Here is a 19,680-nt window from a genome sequence, read left to right as displayed (position 1 = left end):
ATAACAATATTAGAATAGCAGGTGTGCCAGAAGAGGCAGAAAGGGAGAAAGGAATAGAGAAGGTGTTTGAAGAAATAATGGTAGGAAACTTCCCTAACCTGGTAAAGGAAAAAGTCACACAATTTCAGGAGGCACAGAGAACCCCAAACAAGAAGAACTCAAACAGACTCATGCCCAGACACATAATAATTAAAATGCCAAAAATTAAAGACAAAGAGAGAATCTTAAAGGCAGCAAGAGAAAAGAAAACTGTTACCTACAAAGGAGTTCCTATAAGGCTGAAACCTAATTTCTCATCAGAAACTCTACAGGCCAGAAGGGAATGGCATGAAGTACTCAAGGTAATGGAAAGCAAGGATCTGAGACCAAGATTACAATATCCAGCAAGGCTATCATTCAAAATAGACAGTCAAATAAAGAGCTTCCCAGTTAAAAAAAAAAAAGGCTAAAGGAGTTCATCTGCCCAAAGTATAACCAGTTAACTACAGCAACTTAGGAATGATACTTTTTTTTAACTGAGAAGAAGATTGCCACTTTTGTCAATTTCTCTCAAGGAAGAAAAGAGGAAGACATACCAATAAAAATGTTTTCAAAGAGTGAAAATTCTTTTCAAGTTTAGGAGCAGGAATTTTTCTCAATTAGAATTTATAGTATCTATTTTATACAACATTCATAAATAAACAAATACCTTCTTGCATATGAAATTCTGGCAAGGTACTAACAAAATAGCAAAAATTATCCACAATAAAACTAAATATAAATTTTAAATCTGCTTGTGTACCTATGAATACAAAATGGGAACATAATTATTACCTATAAGTCTACTATGTTATATTCCAACCCCTGAAATAATTTTTCCCCCAAACTCCTATGGGACTTAAGATACAGTATTCATTTTGGCTCTTATCATTTTACTTCCACATATAGCTTATTATCTTTATAAATATATAGATTTCTTCCATTAATTGTGTCTAGACTGAATTTTTTGGAAGACTAACACTGTACCTTACAAAATAGTTAATTTTAAGCTTACTCTGTTATTGAAGATTTTAATATCTTAAGGCAAATCTTTTCTCATTCACATTTCTAATACCTGCAGATGTGGCATAATTATCTTCAGGTATGCCTGCAAATATTTAAACAGTCTGATCTAGGATTTGGAGAAAAACAATCAGTTGAAGCGGCAGAGAATGAGTAGAGGCAAGAATATTTGGGGGGAAAGATTAGCTCTGTTAATAAACAAGGTCAAGAATAAGGAAGAGATAAAGATGTTGGGAAACCAGATATGTGGAACATTATGGAAAATACAAAAAAAGGACTTCATTTGAATAATAGGAAAATGGGACCCTCCACCACAGCAAGGCAGCAGTTGGTGGGACCTGAGTAATGTTATCCTGTATTCCACTTTACATAAAACATTTGCCCTCCAATTTGTCACAGTCCCTGCTGAGCCCTCAGCAGAATGACTGTTGGTTGCCATTTAATGTCATGCTTGCACTTTACCCATGGCTCTCTCAAATGTGGAAAAAGGAAAGTTAACCTGACAGAAACATGTTTTTCAAAAACAATGGTGGACCCCTTCCTTCCTGAGAAAAGGTCTGTCCCACATACCTAATATTTGCTGAGGGCTAATTTCCTGTCCCCAATATAGGTATGTCAATTCTTAGCTTATCCTGCTTGTATCCTCAATTTTAAGTTCTTGATTTAAATAGAGGTAAAAATTTCTTTGTTGATAATTTGTTTTACTCCTCTATTCAGTTTGCTATCTAGTAGACCTAGTAAATCTCAGTAATCAATTACCTCTTCCAACATGGGGAGAGTGTAAGAAAAGGTCCCATTCTATTTAAGATGTTTGAATGTCATCTTTATATTATGGTTAGAAGCTATACTATCTTTATTTTTAAATAAAATTATATATATTTAAGGTATACAATATGATGTTCTTTTTGGGTGCTTTAGTTTGGTTAATCCTCACCTGAGGATATTTTTCCATTGATTTTTAGAGATAGTGGAAGGGAGGGGGAGAGACACAGAGAGAGAAGCATAGATGTGAGAGACACATCAATTGGTTGCCTCCCACATGTGCCTGGAACCAGGGCAGGGTTTGAGCCTACAACCAAGGTACGTGCATGCTCTTGACCAGAATCAAACCCAGGACCCTTTAGTCCAAGGGCTGACACTCTATCCACTGATCCAAACAGGCTAGGGCACAACATGATGTTTTACTATACTTATACATAGTTGAAATGATTATTACAGCCGAGCTAATTAATGTCCATTTCTTTATATAGCTACCATTTCTTGGTGCATGTGGTGAAAGCACCAGAAAATCTACTCTCAGCAAATTTCCAGTATATAATATAGTATTATTAACTACTGTCATCATGCTCTACATCAGTGGTTCCAAACTTATTTGGCCTACCGCCCCCTTTCCAGAAAAAATATTACTCAGCCCCTGGAAATTAATTTTTTTTAAATTTTAATAGCAGTTACTCATCGCCCCCAAATGCACCTGTGGCCATCACCGCCCCCCTGGATCGCTGCAGCGCCCACCGGGGGGCGGTAGCGCCCACTTTGGGAATCACTGCTCTACATGAAACCTCTAGACTTATTCATCCTACATAATAGCAACTTTATAGCCCTTGACCAACATCTCCCTAGGTTCCTCATCTCCCCACCCCTGGTAAACACTGTTCTGATGTCTGAGAAGCTGTACTATGTTAAGATTAGGTTATGCCACATAACCAGAGTCTTAACCCTACCAGACCGCTGTACCGATTTTTCGGTAATTTCCACACAAACTTGGAATATTGGCGCTAGATGAAAGGTAGACCTATTTTCTACAATGTCTCCAAGTTCCATCTTATTCTAACCACTTGTTTGCATGTAATTAACATTTTTCTATATCATGTTGGTTTTTTCTCTTTAATGCTCAGGAGCCCAGGTATAGGGGACAGTTAGGTTCAGGGCCTCAGGTCTGGTAGGATTAAGGAGCTGAGCCACTCATGAAAGAGGAACCAAGTCACGCATGAGAGGAGATAACAGAAACTGAAAGGACCATGACTTAGCTAAAAGTCCCACAGGGGCCAAAGGCTGGGACATACCTGCTCCTCAGTCAATTGAACCAGGCCAGAATTGAAATTCAGTTTGCAAAAGGAAGAAGTCTTAAGGAATAAAAGGAAAAATACTGCTTTCTCAGTAGCTAAGGAAAACTCATCTAAGACTACAGATAGATATAAATAAAGTAAAACTAAAATAAGATCAATATCTTCTAGAATAGGGGAAAAGAGAAGGCTCTTGGGGAAAAGCCGAAATCTGATGGCTAGATAGAGTCAAGGGAGAGAGGGCTCTCTAAGATTTAGATTTGCCCTGTTTAACTGCTGTATATCTATGATATACATCAGTAACTGACCACAGTGTATAGATATAAATTCTCATAGCTAAGTAGTTACTGCTCTCAAGACACCTGCTCCAAGAAAATGGCTACAAATGTTCAGAGAATGTTCTTGAATCTGAAGGCAAAGAAAAAATACCAAAAGTGCTTGGAGTTGGAAACAGGGTACATAGGATATTTTTATAGGAAACGAGACAAAAAGTGAGAGCAGTTAACCTTACACTGGTGTTTGTTTTTAATAAAAGCAGCACAGTGTAGTTGGGGCAAGTTTTCAGAGCTGCCTAAAAATGCTCTTAACTCCGGGTTTATTGCTTTATTTATAGTAACACCTCACATATCCAACACAGAAAACAGAGTAAGTTCTGAATTATCTAGTTAACTGACAGTTATCCCATTTATTTGTTAAAATTTTCTAAAAGTAATACCATTTCACGGGAGGGTAGAACATGATCTTATAACCATTTCTGGTTTATCATTATAGCTACAATCCTATCTAATAATAGACAAACATGGTAATTGACCGTACCTTCACTATGCCTCCCATGGGCTAATCAGCATGATATGCAAATTAACCACCAACAAAGATGGTGGCTAATTTGCATACTGCAGGCAGGGCGGGACAGCGCCATCCCGCCTGCCCTGCCGCCATCTGGGCCTTCTATCTGCGACCCGGGGCGGCGGGCATCCTGTGTGTGACCCGGCCTGGGCGGCCGGGAGGGGCAGCGAAGGCTTGTTGAAGGCGGCTCCGGCCGGAGTGAAGGCCTGGGTCCCAGGTGCCAGAGGAAAACCGGTGCCGGCAGCCAGGGGAAGGGAAGGCCTATTGCATGAATCTTTTCGTGCAACAGGCCTCTAGTATATAATAATTAAGTCTAAATATAAAGCTAGAAAGCAAAAATAAAATCTGAAAGCTTTCAAAGTCATTGAAAAGTGAAAAACCTGATAGGTTAGGACCTTAAATTCCAAGTGCTTCTAAAATAGAGAACTTCTAAAAATTACTTATTTTACTAGAGTAACAGACTAAATCCAAGCAGTTACTGAATAAATCTTTTCAAAAGTCTTTTGGAAATTGGAGGGTAATGAACTAAGTCTATCAAGTTCTTACTTAAACTAGTCTCCTGACCTTGCTCTGAATATCACATACTCCTACTCCATCCATATTTATGAATCATCATTGACAAGAAGTAAATTCCCTTATTGGAGCTTTTCAAGATTCTTTTTTCATCTGAAAGATCAGACAGACTTTTTCTGAGCTCAGATCATTAGGTTTAGGTTCTTTCTAAGGTGTAAGTCTTTCATGCTAAAATGTACGCTAAACTGTGATGCTGTTGCTATACTTCATTTGTGAAGAACCCCAAATATTCATTCATGCTTAAGTACCGAGTCACCCCCCCAAAACCAGACATGGACTATTTTTTATTATTGGTTTGCATTCTCCTCCATTAGCACAAATAAATAAGAAGTAATTATATAATGAAATAAATTGACAGTATTCCAAATTACAAAGAAGTATTAAATGAAGGCAAAGAAAAAAATGTTTGAGTTAAAAAAAAAATTTAGCTGATTCAGTAATAGTCGAAGACCTGATTTTCTCCATCATTAGACTTGAAGTTTCTCTTTGGACTTCATTCATTCTCCTTAATTACTTCCAAAGTAAAGCAAAATTGATTTTAATATAAGCAATGTAAAATACCTGCACACATTAAGTTAATCTGCATGTCATAATGAGAGCTTTTTTTAAAAATTCATATTTATATGAATACATTCATGATTCATGTACACTTAGTTACATAGAAAATTTACCTGTTTCCCTGCAAAATACCTCAAGGTGGAGTCCTGCAAACCCAATCCAGACCACCACCTGTTTTTATAAAGTTTTATCAGAACACAGACATGCTCATTTTTTTGTGTATTGTCTGTGCCTATGACTGAGACCATATGGCTGGCAAAGCCTTAAATATTTATCTGGTCCTTTACACAAAGTTTGCCAACCCCTGTCCCAAGGCAATGGTCCATGCCCAAGAGTGTTCATTAAAAGTCACTTGGGAACCTTTTGCAAAAGATACCTGTCTGTAATCCCCTATCTCCCCTTTCTGATTTCATTGTTGGCTAGGTACCACTGTTGGTTAGTAACACTATTATTCACTTTCTGCTCCTTTGTATGCAGTTAGCAGTGCTAGCATTTTTACACTGTGGGTGCTCCATTTTGTCCTTCATTAATGCTAAATGAGCCACACACTGTAAATAGCACTGCCATTCAATACTTACTTAATACTTTAACCACTTCCTCCTCCTTGAAACTCTTCTCCCTTTGACTTCTACAGCATCACTTTCTCAGTGGAACACATTTCAAATGTCACTTTTTATGAAGCCTCTGCCTTCTCAGGTAGAATTAATAATGGCCCTCTTTCCCAACTCTCCTGTGGCATTCTTCAGATACTCCTAAAGCTAAACTATATTCATTCATGGTTGCACCCAAAGTGTTTCCATTTGTGCACAGTACAAAGTAGACACTCAATTAAGTATCTAACAAATGAACAGATACATGAATTCTAGATTCTAGATGCAGGTCTTGACAAATAATATAATGCCTATGTAAACAAAAATAACACCATACTGGATGAGTGAAAGCTGAAGAAACAAACAAACAAAACTCCTGTTTGAAGCATACACTGCTCTCTACCATCCTGAACAAATAACCAACCTGATTTTTCCCTCTAGATTTCTCTCCTTCCTTTTCAAACTGCTGGAGCTGCAAACAACACTAAAACACAGATTAACCAAAACAGGAATTTTAGGCTATACCATTACTTCCCTGGTCAATTTACACCTAGCTCATTATTAAGGCTTCACACTATTATCCAATTGAAGCTCTCTCTTTCAAATTCAACCAACAATTAATAAGTGGCCATTATTTATTAGAACACTATTGAGCACAACTGAGACATCAAGCACTGTGCTAAGTGTTTTCCATGCATTATCCTCACTTAATCCTATGCTAAGCAAGCAGAATAGTTTCTATTCCCCCAGAGTTCACAGAAGAGTGGGGAAAAAAGGCTTGAAAACGTGTAACAGATACAGTGCATAGTGTTAAACTTTATGACAGAGGTAAAGGCTCAGTAGGACTCAAAAACAGATAAAACTGATCGAGGAGATGAGTAACATCAGCACATATGCAGCAGTAGAGACAAGCAGAGGATGATTGGGAAACTGAGAGGAAAGGGAATGAGTTAAGGGATGGAAAAGGTGACTTAAGATATGACGTCTGAAGGGTACGGTGAGGCCTCTGGATATTGTTTTCTATACAGTAAGGAATCAGGAAGATTTTTACTCAGAGAGTGACATTAGGTTTTAAAAGTAGAGATCAAATAATTACCAGTAGTATGTTGGAAGGGTGGGAAGAGGAAGACTGCATTTAGGAGGCCAGTAAAAAAGAAAAGAAGGCAGAGACAACCCAGAAATAGAACCAAGTGACCGATGTGGAAGTATAAAGAGTTGAAGGTAAAGAATTTGGAAAGAGAATCAGGTTTCAGGGTGGGGAGTTAACGAATATTGGTTTAGACAGGTTGAGTTTAAGATGCCTGCATGACAACTATGTATACCAGACAAATATGCAGCCATTATCTTTCATTCTCCACAGTGACTACTGTATATCACTTATATCCTGAAAAATAATGCATTGTCCTTCCCCATCCCCTCCAATCCAGCTGAAATTCCTTTTTAATATTTAAAGACCCTGCCCTAGCCAGTTTGGCTTAGTGGATAGAGCATCAGCCTGCGGATTGAAGGGTACCAGGTTTGATTCTGGTCAAGGGCACATATCTTGGTTGCAGGCTCCTCCCTGGCCCCAGCCCTGGTCGGGGCTCGTGCAGGAGGCAATCAATCGATGTGTTTCTCTCACATTGATGTTTCTCTCTGTCTTTGCCTCTCTCTTCCACTCTCTCTTAAAATCAATGGAAAAATCCTCAGGTGAGGATTAAAAAAAATTTAAAGACCCTGCAATCATCCCACATTACTCAATTCCAATCCACTACTGCCAGTCTCAATGATCCATTCTAATATACCTAATCTGTTTCCTGGACTTATCCCTTTTTCTTAACCTTACTATCTCTAGGAAGCAGTTTTAACTACTTAAATAGGCAAGAATCCTCACCCACAGGAAAATTTAAAAAGTGTATACTATAAATTGTCATATATGCAGATTCATGACATGCCCAATATCTAGATCATAAACTCTTGAAAATCATACATACTTTTTCTCTGAGGTGCAAAGCACTCCATTGGTACTGAATAAATAACAAAGTAGTGGGAGTGCAGGAGGCAACTGATCTATGTTTCTCTCTCATCAATGTTTTTCTCTCTATTTGGCTTTTTATTTTCAGGGGCTACAAAAAATATCTCGAGTGTAACACAGAATCAGAATATTCTTATACAGTATGTGTATACAGGATTTTTGCCCTAAAAACAGTAAGTTAATGCTAATAACAGAATATATTAATATGAATCTGATTATGTCCTAAATGAGGTACTATGTCCATCTCTGTTAGAAAACTACTAAGCTCTAATCATGACATTTTTAAATGTGATTTTTTGTTAGGTAGCTTAAAATGCAGGCTAGTATAATCTAATGATTAAGAATTCTGACTTTGTAGTTAACTGGCCCTGGATTCAAATTCCAGCTCTGCCACTTACTAGCTATATAACCACTGTCAGGTTACTTAATTTCTCGAAGCCTCAGTTTCCTCATCTGTAAAGTGAGAATGAATACCTTCCTATCTCACTGTATGATTATGGGATTAAATAGGACCATGTAATTAAAGTACTTATCCCAGTCCCTAACACATTTAGTGTTCAATAAATGTTAGCTGTTTCTACTATTGAAAAAAGCAGGAGAATATTCAGAGGATTTCTTAATGCATGTGAGTAAAATTTAGTTTGAAAAGGGGAAAGTTTAGGAGTGACCTGAGGATAGTCATGAGATACATGAGGAATTTTTCATTTAAAAAAAATGTTTTGATTGATTTTTTAGAGAGACAGAGAGGGAAGGAGAGGGAGAGATAGAAACATTGATGAGAGAGAAACATAGATCAGTTGCCTCCTGCACTCCCACTACTGGGGACGGAACCTGCAACCTGGGCATGGGCCCTGACCGGGAATCAAACCAGTAACCTCTTGGTGTGTGGGACAACATTCAACCAACTGAGCCACACTGACTGGGCGAGAATTTTTTATCCTATATAATAATCCTCTATAATAAGGAGGTAATATGCAAATTGGCCATCACACCCTCACACAAGATGGCTGCCCCCATGTGGGCACAAGATGGCCGCCAAAAGATGGCCTACAGGGGAGGGCAGTTAGGAGCGACCAGGCCAGCAGGGGAGGGCAGTTGGGGGGGGGATCATGCCTGCAGGGGAGGGCAGTTGGGGGCGACCAGGCCTGCAGGGGAGGGCAGTTAGGGGTGACCAGGCTGGCGGAGAAGCAGTTAGGTGTCAATCAGGCTGGGAGGGGAGTGGTTAGGGGTGATCAGACTGGCAGGAAGAAGTGGTTAGGGACAATCAGGCAGGCAGGCAGGCAAGTGGTTGGGAGCCAGCAGTCCTGGATTGTGAGAGGGATGCCCAACTGCCCTTGAGGGGTCCCAGATTGGAGAGGGTGCAGGCTGGGCTGAGGGACACACACCCCAGTGCACAAATTTCATGCAGCGGGCCTGTAGTTTTTAATAATAAAAAAACAAATAGTTCCTTGACTGGAAAAGGATCTAGCGTAAATGGCTTTAAATTAAGCAAGATGGCCCAGCTGAAGTGGCTCAGTGGTTGAGCATCGACCTATGACCAGGAGGTCACAGTTTGATTCCAGTCAGGGCACATGCCTGGTTGTGGGCTTGATGCCCAGTACGGGGCCTGCAGAAGGCAGCTGATCAATGATTCTCTCTCATTACTGATGTTTCTATCTCTCTCTCCCTCTCCTTTAATCTCTGAAATCAATAAAAATATATTTTTTTAAAAAATAAGCAAGATACTTGAGTTATACAGAAGGATGAATTTCTCGACTCTGAAATGTGTTATATAATACTGCTCCTGTTTCAGATTGCTTGGGTAGAATTACAATTTCTTGATATATTTAAGAATAGGACAAAAATCTTATGTTGGATGGCTTCTAGCAGTCTTGCCTAGGAGTAAGGAAGGAGAATGAAATGGCCTTTTGAACTCCTTTTGTTCCTAGAGTCTGTGACATATCTGACCCAGGTACTAATTAGAACAGTAACTATCTGATGTAGATACTCTTTTTAAAAATATATATATTTTATTGATTTTTTACAGAGAGGAAAGGAGAGGGATAGAGTTAGAAACATCCATCAGCTGCCTCCTGCACACCCCCCACTGGGGATGTGCCCGCAACCAAGGTACATGCCCTTGACCGGAATCGAACCTGGGACCCTTGAGTCCTCAGGCCGACGCTCTATCTATGGAGCCAAACTGATCAGGGCTGATGTAGGTACTCTTAATGATCTCACCACCAACTTCATCCAGAAAGAGTACATTCTTCAAATATACTGCTTTCAAGTGTCTCCTTAAACAAAATGAAAATAGTGGTAACTCATAATTTTATTTGGAAATTTGCATTTCTTGGCTAGATGGTTGGAGAATAAGAGTAGGTGGTACAGATGTGGTGTCTCCATAAGGCTTCAACAGGAACTGGAAACCATTCTGGAAAAATATATATCTGTCTTAACTGCAAAAACAGAGTCTCAAATTATAAAAACCTCAGTACTCTGCCAAATTTCTCCTGGTCCACCTTGGGGCTATATAGTTAAAGGTGATGTAAAAAGAGATGAATACGTTCTTGTGGAATGGTTTTTCCTCCCCTGATCCTTGTGGCAAACATGAAAACCTTGGAAATTTGCCTTTGGCAGCATGAACATAGAAACCACACAACCATACCTCCCGCTCTACTGCAACCTCCCATCATCTCAAGACTGACCCATCTGGCCACCTATATACACTTTCACATCAAGCCCTAACCGCTTCTCTCTCTACTTTTCTTTGGGGCAAGTGAGCAACTCTGGAGCCAACACCAAATATAGACTAGAACCTGCCTTGAAAGCACCCAGGGACCAGCACTCCTGTTTTCGATTATTTTCAATGAGTATTCATGACCTACTTTTCACCTAGAAATCTAGATAAACAGGAGCCAGGACAAACAGGCTCACAGGATAAAATGCTTTAAAAACTCAATTAGGGACGCTGATTATCTAGTTTATATGTAGCTTATCTACCTACATGAAGTTCTTCACTTTTCTCTCCCTTCCTATTTGATTTATGGTCCTTTTATTACTTAGACAAATTTACAAAGGAAAAAGTAAAGATAAAAACTAAAATTTGATATTTTGGTTACTTGATAATACTTCATATAAAATGATATAATGGAAGGAGCAAAACTAAAGGCTAAAAGGAGACTTCAAAATAATTTCAATGTTAAACATATAAATGCTACTCTAAGTCCTGTCCCCTATGTAAGTTATTTAAATTTTGACATTTTGGGAGGAGGAAAAGGAGCAAAATTACATACTCAGGCTCCAAAGTTCTCTCCTTCTGCCATTATTCTTCAATGCCAGATGCCCACAGCCTCAACATGGCTTCAAAACACCTAAGGAAACTCTGTATATTTTATAGCACTTTTTGTTATGCAACATCACTGTTTAGTAAGCAGTGATACAGCATTATCTGTTTACCATGGGTGAAAAAATAAGTTAATGACTTATCTAAAGTTACATAATGTATCAGTGGCAGAGTTATTTAAAAAATAGGCTCCATGACTTCCCAGCCCAGCATGCTCTTCATTAGCCTATGATAATATTAGCTGGACCTTATTATTTAAAATTAATACCTAGAATGGTGGCTGTTATTTATTAAGTCCTAACCACATGCCAGGCACCATGCTTAGTCCTGTATAGTCTCTCTCTTAATTCTCACATTATCCCTATGAGAAAAGTACAAGGACTGTTGTTATCTTCTTTTGGCAGGTGATGAAAACATGGCATAGAGAAGTAAATAATTTGCCCAGGGTCAACCAGCTAGTAAGTGACAAAGCTGGGATTCAAATATAAAACTTTTACTATAGTTTGTGGTCTTTATCTCCAATATTGTTCCACTCCCTAGATCAAGGAATAAGTTATGTATAACTCACTACACTTGAGGAGGGGGGAATCAACTCCATACACTATACCATTAAAAATTAATCTAAACAACTTATAATAGTGAAACCTGCACAAAGTTCTGATGCTTTCTTCACACACAGTCCAAATAGATTAAATCTCCATTGAATTTACCAATACTGCCAGATGTATGCTGCTGCTTCATGTAAAACTAGGTTATAAAGCCTAAGTGACCATTATGACCAAACGACCAGCCAGTAGCTATGACGTGCACTGACCACCAGGGGGCAGACGCTCAATGCAAGAGCTGCCCCCTGGTGGTCAGTGCGCTCCCACAGCCAACCTCCCATGGTTCCTCCCCCTGGCAGGCTGGCCCCGATTGGCCCTGATCGCCGGCCAGGCTGAGGGACCCCAGCCGTGCATGAATTCGTGCACCGGGCCTCTAGTTTGTTACTAATATTGTAACAGTAGGGACCAAAACTGTTCCAGCTCTAACTAGACAAAAATATTGTAACAAGTCAGGATGTGGAAGCATTTTCCAGGCATTTCATAGTGCCAAGGAATAAATAATGGGCTGATAAGGCTTACAGTACACCCACCATCAAGTAAATAGTATTCTTTCTGTGTATCTGATTTTGTTTTTAAGGATGAGGAAATAAAAACATGCTGTTCTGGTTCTCAGGTCAGTAAGCCACAGTAACATGAAATCTAAAGCCACATTTAAACAAATAAAAATCACATTAAAATGGAGCATTCTATTGGTATCTACAGTTTTGGGGGTGGGGAAGATAAACATTTTCAGTTAAGATCTCATTACAACAAAAACAGTCTGACTTCTAAATTTCCATTTGTGCCAGTACTGATTCTAGGATTTAAGACTATTCATCTTAAAGCAAATCTCAAATGTTGTCCTTGAACTTCTTCATATTATTTTTTCTAATACTAAAAGATTGACTACTTTTCAAAATAATTCCTGATCATCAAAATGATAGCTTCCACTTCCCATCAGATTCTTTGTGAAATGAGATTACTTAGTTCCCAAGAGTAGAGATATATGTTCTGTCAAACCCATCTTTAAAATAATGAAATACTTCATAGTGAAGCTACTGGAGGTACATTTACAGATGCAATTTCACTAAGGAGTTCAAAGGAGAAAAATAATCAAATGAAAAGAAACTGTTTTAATGCAAACCATAATGTATCATAAATATATCAACTGAAATGACACTACTTTTCCAATAGAACAATATAGTATCTTGCCAATCTGGTTACTGGTAGTGAAGACAGCTATAGGAACATTACTTTAGCATAGCTTCAGAAAAACTGTAAAACTCACCAAAAGTTATCAAAAGTCATAAATGCTGGGTTATATACCTGAATCACAGTTCAATACTTTGTTCAGCAACTGCTGACATTTTTCTGTTGAAAGATTACTGTCATCTTCATTTGTAATGACAATTACTTTATGATAGGTGAAAACACATCAAAATTTAATTGTGAAAATATACTTAAATGAAAACTTTAACACATGATGCATTCAAATTAAGCAAACTGCTTGTTTTCTAAGTCAATACAGCCTCCAAAGAAGATTTTAATTATTTTTTAAAAGAACAAAAATGAATATTGATTCACTTCTTTTTTTACATTTACTATTTTTAAATAAATTTATTGGGGTGACACTGTTTAATAACATTATATAATTTCAAGTGATCCACTCCTTTTGTTAATTGGTAAGTTAAATCCAGCCTTGAAATTTGATGGTTTGGGGAGAAAAAAAGACTGCAATTTAAAATTAAATTCAGTTAATAAGGTAATACACTTTAAAATAAGCAATTTCTTTACTAATGAGCTTAAAATAAATTTTATTCGCAAGAAGCAGAAATACCAACTTACCAGCTTCGTGCCTCTTTTAATTTCCTTTTGGACATCTTCAATAGAAAATCCACCAAGACTCTCATTATCAGAGTGTGATGATACCAAAGCAGATGAAAAGAGCTATAAATTACATTAAAAAAAATTTAAGGTTCATATATAAAGAAATTACAGTGAAACAGCAAATAAGATGTTAAACTTAAAAGGAAATATTCTTAAAATTTAACTGAGTTTTTCTTCTTCATTGTTTTTAGAATTCAGGACTATTCATTGTTAATATTCTTATGGTTTCAAGTCTCTCAGTTGCTGCTGGTATACTTACCATGCATTTATGGTGTGCTGCCACCTTCTGGTTTTCAGATATTAGTAACTGTCCACATTCCTTGTCTCTATTTGACTTACAAAAGCCACATTTGCGCTGTCTTGTAGGCCCCTTTTTCTGTTCAACTGAACTTGACATGATTTTTAAGTTGCCTTTAGAATGTCACTTTATAAGCCCCAAGAAATGCTACAGAGAATAAGAAGAGCAACAAAATGGTTAATTTCATTTAAAATCAGTGTACACATAGTCAGGTAAGTTGTTTAATATCGTAATTAAGTTCTAATATATGCATTTTAAATGGCTTTTTAGTGATTTTAGACAAATCACTATTAAAACTTAAGATGCCTCCATAATGAAAAAAATATGTATTTATGTATAATCTAATGAAATTCAGAAAAATCAAACTGCTCCCAAATTAGGGAATATGTGAACTAGAACTATTTCTGCCTGGATAAGTAAAAAATGTACAATGTGTGATATTAAATCCATCATCTGCTGACAAAATTAATGCAACATATTTTTCATGTATAGGCAGATGCTCCTTCAAGGAAACAAAACATTATATATCTAAGAGAAGAACAAAAACTACAACTACACAATGCCCAGAATGAGCAGAATTCTATAATTCCTTAAAGTTTACATATTGGTAAACAAGAAAGAAAGAAATGTACTTAATGATGACTTTGGAACACTTATTTTTAAACTTGAATTATTTTCAAGTTAAAAAATCATGTATATGTCTTTAATAAGTTAATTTTTGCTATTGTATTCCATTTTTAAGTAAAGAAAAAAATTAGGCTTATAACAGTCTATTCAAAAATGTAAACTTTAGAAATTAATTATTTATAAAAATAACTATATTATCTGACTCAGATTTACTCCAAAAGTCTGCTTATTAAAGTTGTAAACTAAAAGTAGCATTCTAAATACAATAACTTTCACATTTACTTAGTAATATTGTATAAAGGTAGGAACATATTTCTGAATGAGTCTTAAATTCAGTCAAACTATAATTATAGGTAGGATAGTCAAACAAAAAAGGGAAGAAAAGCTCTAACATAATAAGGTTTCAAATTTAGATCATCAAGCTCAACACAGATTCTTCAGAAGTATTAAACAAATGTAAAATCAGTTACTTGATTTGTGTAGTTTTTCCAAATCAGCAGAACTAAGCAGTTCAGGAACCAGGTTGCCACAAAATAAATCACAATGAATAAAATCTCAAATTTTTGTCTTAAAATTTACTATATTTTTCAATTTTTGATATATTTTAATATTTTCATAATACCATGTTGAAAAAATAGACTCACTAACACAATATTGTAGCTTTCTGAGATGCACTTACCAAGAACAGTAACACTGGATGTCAGCAAGGTAGTAGGTACAAACCATTTAGCACTTGATAATATAAAAATGCAGATACTTAATCATAAAGCGAAGCCACAAAGAGTTCTTATCAATTTATATCTAGATTTTTCTTTTTAACAAAACTTCAAAGGCCCTGAAGGTCTCTGTGTAGATGGGTTTAACAAACTTTTAATGCCAATTTTAAATACCTCAGTCTTCCAAATGGCATAAAATGGTACTGTATTCACAGCACTGGTTATAAACTGTGAAACTGATTGAAAATAGGCAGCAAATACTTTTAAGATTAAAGGAGAAAAAAGAACATAACAAAGAAACAAAAGAAACAAAAGAGGAAGTGTGTTTGCATTTGATCAGGCAAATATGTGTTCAGTTGCTTTATCAAGAATATAGCTGCCAAAATCTCTAGAATGCAAAACACCAAATTAATAAATAGCATCAAAATTTGCTATTTGTGTTCTAAATTAGTTTTTTTTTTCTACTATGCAATAGCAGGCACTATGAAACCATTGTAATACATTCAGCATTTCTCCCGCTCATCCTTGGCGAGTTGAAAGGATGGCACATTGTGAATCTAATTTGTACAGGCATCATTAATGTGTAATTTCTATACAATGGTAGCTATCATAGAATATAAAATCGGCTTAAGATAAAGAAAATTCCTAAAGTAGAAAATCACTTTTTATTCTTGAAATTAATTCTGAAAATGGTACCCTCAAAATTTTATCCATATTGAATTCTGCCTCTTTCAGTTTATAAACAGGTAAATTTCTCATCCTAATTTTGAGAACCTGCTTTTCTGGCTATCAAAGATCCCAAAATCCAAGAGAAGAAAGGTACATTTTATTTTGCATTCAAAGATATTTTAGTGTATTTTTTCTGTAATCAGTATAAATATAATTTGTAAAATGAACAGAAACACACAAAAGTGCACAAAACCAATAAAAAACTTTCCCCAATGTGCAATGACTGAATGGATTTTTCCACTAAAATTCAAATAATGCATCTGTGCACATCTTGCTAATTTTTTTTCAGCCTCCTTATAAAACATGAAGTGGAGATCATCATGGAAACAATGAGTCCTAGCAAAAATGTCTTTATCATAAAAATATAGATTTTTATCTAATGCTGTCACATTTGTGGTCTTCTAGTTAAGGAGAATAAGGGCATTCCAAGGACCAATATTAAGGGGTTCATAATAATCCACACAGCTACATAGCATTTTAATTTTAGTTTAAAATGTTTTTCAGGGCATGCAAAGATCAAAGTTTGATGCCTTCACCCAACAATGAAACCTTTTCCATAAAAGAAACATCACATTATATGCAATGTTATAAAGCAGAAATAAAGAGGCAAACATAATAGCGGTGAAAAGCAATTTAAATGTCTGAAAAATATAAAAGCACGATTAGTTAAGCTGAAACAACCAATGCATTTCTGATTTTCCAAGATGCTGTGAAACACCAAGGTAGAAATAAACTGAAACATCAAGGAGAACATTCAAGAGCTAACTCGAGAGCACATTCAATGTCTGGTATCTGAAAGACCATTTTCACAGAAAAACACACAAACAAAAACTGCAGTACCAGAAGATCAAACAATTCTACACGCAAGCCAGTTGAAATATACAGATCAAAATATATAAATGTGATCCCCACAAAAGCAGTATTTATGTCAGGAAAGTTACAGTGGAGAGAAATAAACGAATAAGAAATGAACCGGAAGGGCACCTGAATTTGGTTGCACGATATTACATGCTTCGCACTGCTTCTTGCGGTTATTCAAAAGGAAACTGAAGGAATTTTCCAGTTGTTTCAAACCCAAGGGTAGAGAAAGAATTTGATCTGTATGAATAAGACCTGATATTAAGTCCATAAGCCGATGAAAAGAAAGGGTTTTTCAATTACTAGAGGATTTTTCAACTTCCACACAGAATATCGAAACGAACAAATTTCAAAAGAACGCTGTGCTGTTAGTGCATATAATAAAGGACAGTACCCATAACGTACCGGATCCTCCCCGTTATTTATTCAATACACACTAGACTCCAAGATCTCCCTCTAATCTAGCGCTAGATAAACTCGCAAAACTATCTTCCTCTAAAGCACTTTAGCAGGTTCCTTTCTGTCGTAAAGTCAGGGTCTCCTAACTGTCCTTTTCCAATCCACCAGAATCCAGGAAAATATCATCCTACCACTTTCCTTAACCCTCCTCCCCTAGGAGTTCGCCCTCTAAGTCTTGGTTTCGTATCTGTTTCACCCCTAATCCCCCCCACCCCGGAGTTTTTCCTCTTTCTGTAAGGCTAACCTTCTTGCCATCCTAACAATTCTTCCCCTTACTCTTCCCAAACTGGGAGTCTCCCTCCTTCCCAAATATGTACTAAGCAACGGCAAAGACTAGAAATACCCAGTATTTTTCCTCCCTAAATGTTGCGCCCCCTCCCCCGAAGTCTAGACTTAAGCCTAACCTCTCCCTTATCTCCTCTAAATTACTTTTCTCAGCAGCCTCCAAGCCAAGTGCCTTCAATGAGCGGCGCTTCTGGGGTCCCCGACAATAAAGCGAGACCACCAAGATTCCCCCTTAACAACGGGCAGGGGCGGCGGCCTGGCTACCGCCATCCTCCTTGTCTTCTCCCGCCAGGCATAGAATGGGGGGCCCCAGGGTACTGTGGGGACTCACCGGCGGGGCCCAGAGGCGAACGGCAGGGGAGAAGCGCCAATGAGGGGAAAGAGAAAGAAGTCGGTCTCGGTTCTCCAGCAGCGCCTCAGAGCGGGGCTCTGTCGCCGGAGGTTGTTTCCTTTCATTCGAGGAGACGAGCTCGCGGAGTGCCCTTACGTCGCTCCCCCCAGCACGCAACGACTCAAAGGGCGTTATACGCCTGAACGCGCCGCGGGTTCTGATTGGCTGTAGTGAAGGGACAACTGAAGCCGCAGAACCACAGCGCATGTGCACCCACCGCCCCCAGTTAGGAGCTGGGCAACAGGCCCCGCCTCCTGCTCGCGCGCGCGTACCTTCTATTCTCCGGTCCATCGCTCAGCCAAGTGTTTGGGGCAGGATCCGAGGAGATACAGAAAGAGATTCAAAGCTGTGGGTTGGGTGAAGAAGCAGCAGGGTTAGGACCAGAAACCATTGGGTAGAGACCCTGGGTGACCAGTTTTCAACAGTGATTCATATGGGTAGGCCTTATCCCTTGCACTTGTTCACCGAGGCCTTTTCACATCCATTATTTCATTGTACTCTCATGGCATCACTTTGAGATCCTCCGTCCTCTCATTTTACTGCCAGGAAAGACTGAGAAGCTCGTAGCGGAGTCTGTCTCAAATTCAATCCTTGGGCGAATCATTTTAATCTCTGTACCTTAATTTTCTGTCTTTAAAATGGGGATTAAAAAAGTAGTATCTAATGGGTTTATTGTGAGGAAGAAATGAAATAATGCAAGTGTGTATTAGCGTCCCTGGCATATAATAGGCCCTCTATAAATGCTGACATTATAATCAGAAAAGATAAGTGATTTTTTTTTTACAACTCACACAGGTAAACCAGACATTTAAACGAAACACTTACCTCTTTGACGTATGAAGCAAGGATGCTTGGGTTTGAATCCCAGCTCCCCCACTCTAGCTCTATGACCTTGATCACGGTGCATTTCTTCTCTCTCCCTCAATTTCAACAAGTCCAAATCTCCTAGGGTTGTAATGAGAAATTAGAGAAATGAGTTAATATATGTAAATTACATAGAATAATACTATGTAATAATATTATTACATAGAATAATATAGTATGCTCTATATAAGGGTCGGCTTTTATTATTTTCTACTTGGCTCACTAGTGCAAGCCTGTGGTTTAAGAGAGGGGAAAAAAGCCCTAACAAACAAATGAAAATTTAAAGATGCCCTTTAAGTAGCTACTTTTCCTGACAGAAGGGGAGACAGTGGCTTTCCATTGCTTTGATACAATGTTGTTTCATTCTTCATATTTTCCCCTGCAATGTCAGCCTTAAATTTTAATCCTCAAGGAAACAGTAAAGACATTGGGGTAACATTGTATCCCATATAAGCAGGTACTCATAGTAGCAATCATTTAACCGCATGGTACTCTTACCCCTTTCACCCAGGCCCTGCACCATGAAAGGGTGTGGCTTGAGATTTACCAAGACCCAGAATGTATATTCAAACATTTACAGTGTATTTGAAAACAGGTCCCTGAGTATAATTTTCCACCAGCTTTACACACTTATTGATGTCAAAATGAGACTGATGATTGTGTCAGTAACAAAATGTAGTGCCTATCCACTGTTTTTTTTTAGATTTTTCCCAACACTCCCACATTTTGCTATCTTTTATTCATTCTATCATCCATGCATTCATTTCAACAAAATTTGATTCAATAAACATCTGCAAAACTAATTTCCAAACACAAGAGAGACATAGATTGACTCCTGACCTTGAGCTCATGGTCTATAAAGGTGGACAGAAAAACAAACAAATACACAGTATGATATGATAAATGTTACATTAAAGGTGTGTGCCTGGTGTAGACATCCTCTGCCTATTACGTACAAAGCACTATGCTAAG

The 19,680-nt window shown here is 37.7% G+C and overlaps 1 protein-coding gene across 4 annotated transcripts in view; it reads right to left on the bottom strand.

Annotated features, from left to right (window-relative positions):
• PHF6 (PHD finger protein 6) overlaps window positions 1–17,990 on the bottom strand; it is a 53,842-nt gene extending 35,852 nt beyond the window's left edge. For 2 of the 4 annotated variants that reach the window (XM_014545007.1, XM_014545010.1), the window contains exons 1-3: window positions 17,785–17,990; window positions 13,741–13,926; window positions 13,440–13,541 (exon numbers count right to left, since the gene is read on the bottom strand). In XM_014545007.1, the coding sequence (XP_014400493.1) occupies window positions 13,440–13,541; window positions 13,741–13,878 (240 nt within the window). In that variant the 5' untranslated portion in view covers window positions 13,879–13,926; window positions 17,785–17,990. Of the gene's footprint in view, window positions 1–13,439; window positions 13,542–13,740; window positions 13,927–15,085; window positions 15,139–16,835; window positions 16,950–17,784 lie in introns of those variants that run through there. The other 2 variants (XM_014545008.1, XM_014545009.1) reach the window with 2 other exon arrangements.
• Window positions 17,991–19,680: the final 1,690 nt, after the last annotated feature.

The sequence above is a fragment of the Myotis brandtii genome, unplaced genomic scaffold (assembly GCF_000412655.1).
Source record: "Myotis brandtii unplaced genomic scaffold, ASM41265v1 scaffold393, whole genome shotgun sequence".
NCBI classification, from domain to species: Eukaryota; Metazoa; Chordata; class Mammalia; order Chiroptera; family Vespertilionidae; genus Myotis; species Myotis brandtii.
This window is presented reverse-complemented; position numbering and strand designations above follow the sequence as displayed.